This window comes from Mandrillus leucophaeus, unplaced genomic scaffold (assembly GCF_000951045.1).
Source record: "Mandrillus leucophaeus isolate KB7577 unplaced genomic scaffold, Mleu.le_1.0 Scaffold1346, whole genome shotgun sequence".
Classification (NCBI taxonomy): domain Eukaryota; kingdom Metazoa; phylum Chordata; class Mammalia; order Primates; family Cercopithecidae; genus Mandrillus; species Mandrillus leucophaeus.
The window spans coordinates 19,137-21,362 of NW_012101306.1; the positions used below are offsets into that span (position 1 = coordinate 19,137).

At 38.9% G+C, this 2,226-nt stretch overlaps 1 protein-coding gene across 1 annotated transcript in view; it reads right to left on the reverse strand.

Moving 5' to 3' along the window:
* The window catches only part of LOC105534415, a gene marked incomplete at its 3' end in the record, with an annotated part of 45,424 nt that overhangs the window by 18,877 nt on the left and 24,321 nt on the right, over nt 1-2,226 (reverse strand). The window contains exon 8 of the mRNA XM_011973132.1: nt 449-549. Within this exon, the coding sequence (XP_011828522.1) occupies nt 449-549 (101 nt within the window). The remainder of the gene's footprint in view (nt 1-448; nt 550-2,226) is intronic.

The window sequence follows — 2,226 nt, forward strand, 5'->3', positions numbered from 1 at the left end:
CCCATGAGGTGCTCATGCACAATGGGAGAAATTCAAATGCACTGTGGTGCCAGAAGAGGAAAAGCTGTTCCTTCTTCCAAGGCTACTGTCCAAAGTAGTACACACTGATTTAGGCCTATAATGCACTGAACAACTAAGTTTTCATGAAAAACATTCAATAAAAGGAACCTATCCTTCTCACTGAGTTCAACAGTGTCTCAAGGCATAAAGGCATCAAAAAAATACACTTTTTCTGGGACTGTTTCTTTGCTAACTGATTTTTCCTTCCACCATGACATCTAAGATTAAAAGAGAAATTGATACTTAATATATACTTAATATATAGAATCTGGATATCAATATATAGTTGACTCCAATTTCTTAAACTGATTGCTGAAGAGGACAACCAAATGGCTGAAATAATTTTAGAATAAAGGGATCTATCCCTTGGCAGTATAGTTGTACTCACGATATTATTGTCATTGTAAGATAAGGCTGGCTGGCTGTGTTGTCATCAAGGAGTATTGTTGAACATGAGCTGTATTGTTGACTGAAACGCACAGTAGATACCTGAAGGGGAAGGGAAGTGTAAGTTAAACTTATCAAACTGTATTTTTTCTTGGTTAAAATGTGAAATGACAAAGCACTAAGATATTTCTTACACTCCATGAACTGCCTGAGTGCGGCATCATGTGCACTCTACAGAGAACCCATTGGAGGCTCTTAACTTCCAGAGACGATGTTTAAGATATGGGTCATAAAATGCTGCCCTTAATATGGTACCTATCATCAAACCTAACAAGGATTTTATGAATTCCCTTTAAAAATCATGAGAAAAGTTTAAAATAAGATTTCACTGTTTTTTTCTACAGCAATATAAAGCAGCCAAGAATTTCTATTTCTATGATTTATTTACTACGATAAAATACAACGTATTAAATAATACTGGTACAAGAGCATTTTATTGCAGTGACTACAAGACTAATGCATATACTAAATTACTCATCCTAAATGTATTATTTCACATGATATTGTGACAAAACAAGTGTTTCAGATTCAGAGGCTCTGTGTGCCAGGACTGCTAGGCCACCAACAAGCGAGGAAGCCATAGGTTTCTCTAGTCCTATTTTCTTATGTGGAAGATAAAAACAGTATCACTTAAATATTGTCTCACACCCTGAAAACAGATGACAACTTAAAAAATCTTTTGCTTCTGGCCCGGCGCAGTGGCTCACGCCTGTAATCCCAGCACTCTGGGAGGCCGAGGCGGCTGGATCACGAGGTCAGGAGATCGAGACCATCCTGGCTAACACAGTAAAACCCCGTCTCTACAAAAAAGTACAAAAAATTAGCTAGCCATGGTGGTGGGCGCCTGTAGTCCCAGATAATCGGGAGGCTGAGGCAGGAGAATGGCGTAAACCCGGGAGGCGGAGGTTGCAGTGAGCGGAGATCGCGCCACTGCACTCCAGCCTGGGCGACAGAGCAAGACTCCGCCTCAAAAAAAAAAAAAAAAAAATCTTTTGCTTCATGTTTAAATAAGACTGCCATGACATGCCTCAAATGAGACTCTCAGAGAATACTTTCCGTTCATTTCAAAACTTGATCAATTTCATTCTGTAAATCATCTGACCTGCACCTAGCCATTTTCCTGCTCTACCCCTGCTCTCTGCCTAGAATACTGCTTTTCTCTTTCCTTGCTTCAGCAAGCTCGACTCCATCTACCCTCTTGGATCTCTTTGCCCACAGTCACTCAAAAAATGTTTTTTCTACACTAATTAGTCGAATTCACAAGATACGAATTCTTGCAGAGTGTTCCCCTCATGAGAAAGTATGCCTCTCCATAAGAGTACAGGAGGGCCCTTACTCTTCCTACCTCCAGTGCTGAGCACAGAATTTTGAGTAAATCCAAAACTTCGACAAGTGTTTGACAATTCAGTTGTAATTTGGAAGATAAGTCTTACTACATTTAATTACAGCAAAAACATTACTAACAGTTTACTGTTTATAGGTATTATTTAAGGTAGTCAGAAAATAGAAACGAATAATCTAACGTCAGTCAGCATAAATCAGACTATGAAATTTTATGATCTTTAACAAGAAATGGAAGGGGTTACTTAGTAGTTTTAAGGTTTAATAACAAAAACTAGAAAATAATTGTACCTAGTAATTTAGTAAGTCAAACCCAAAGCCTTACCATCAAAGGTCCAGTACCCGTTGGACGCTGATGCCCACCCACTGACTTCTTCC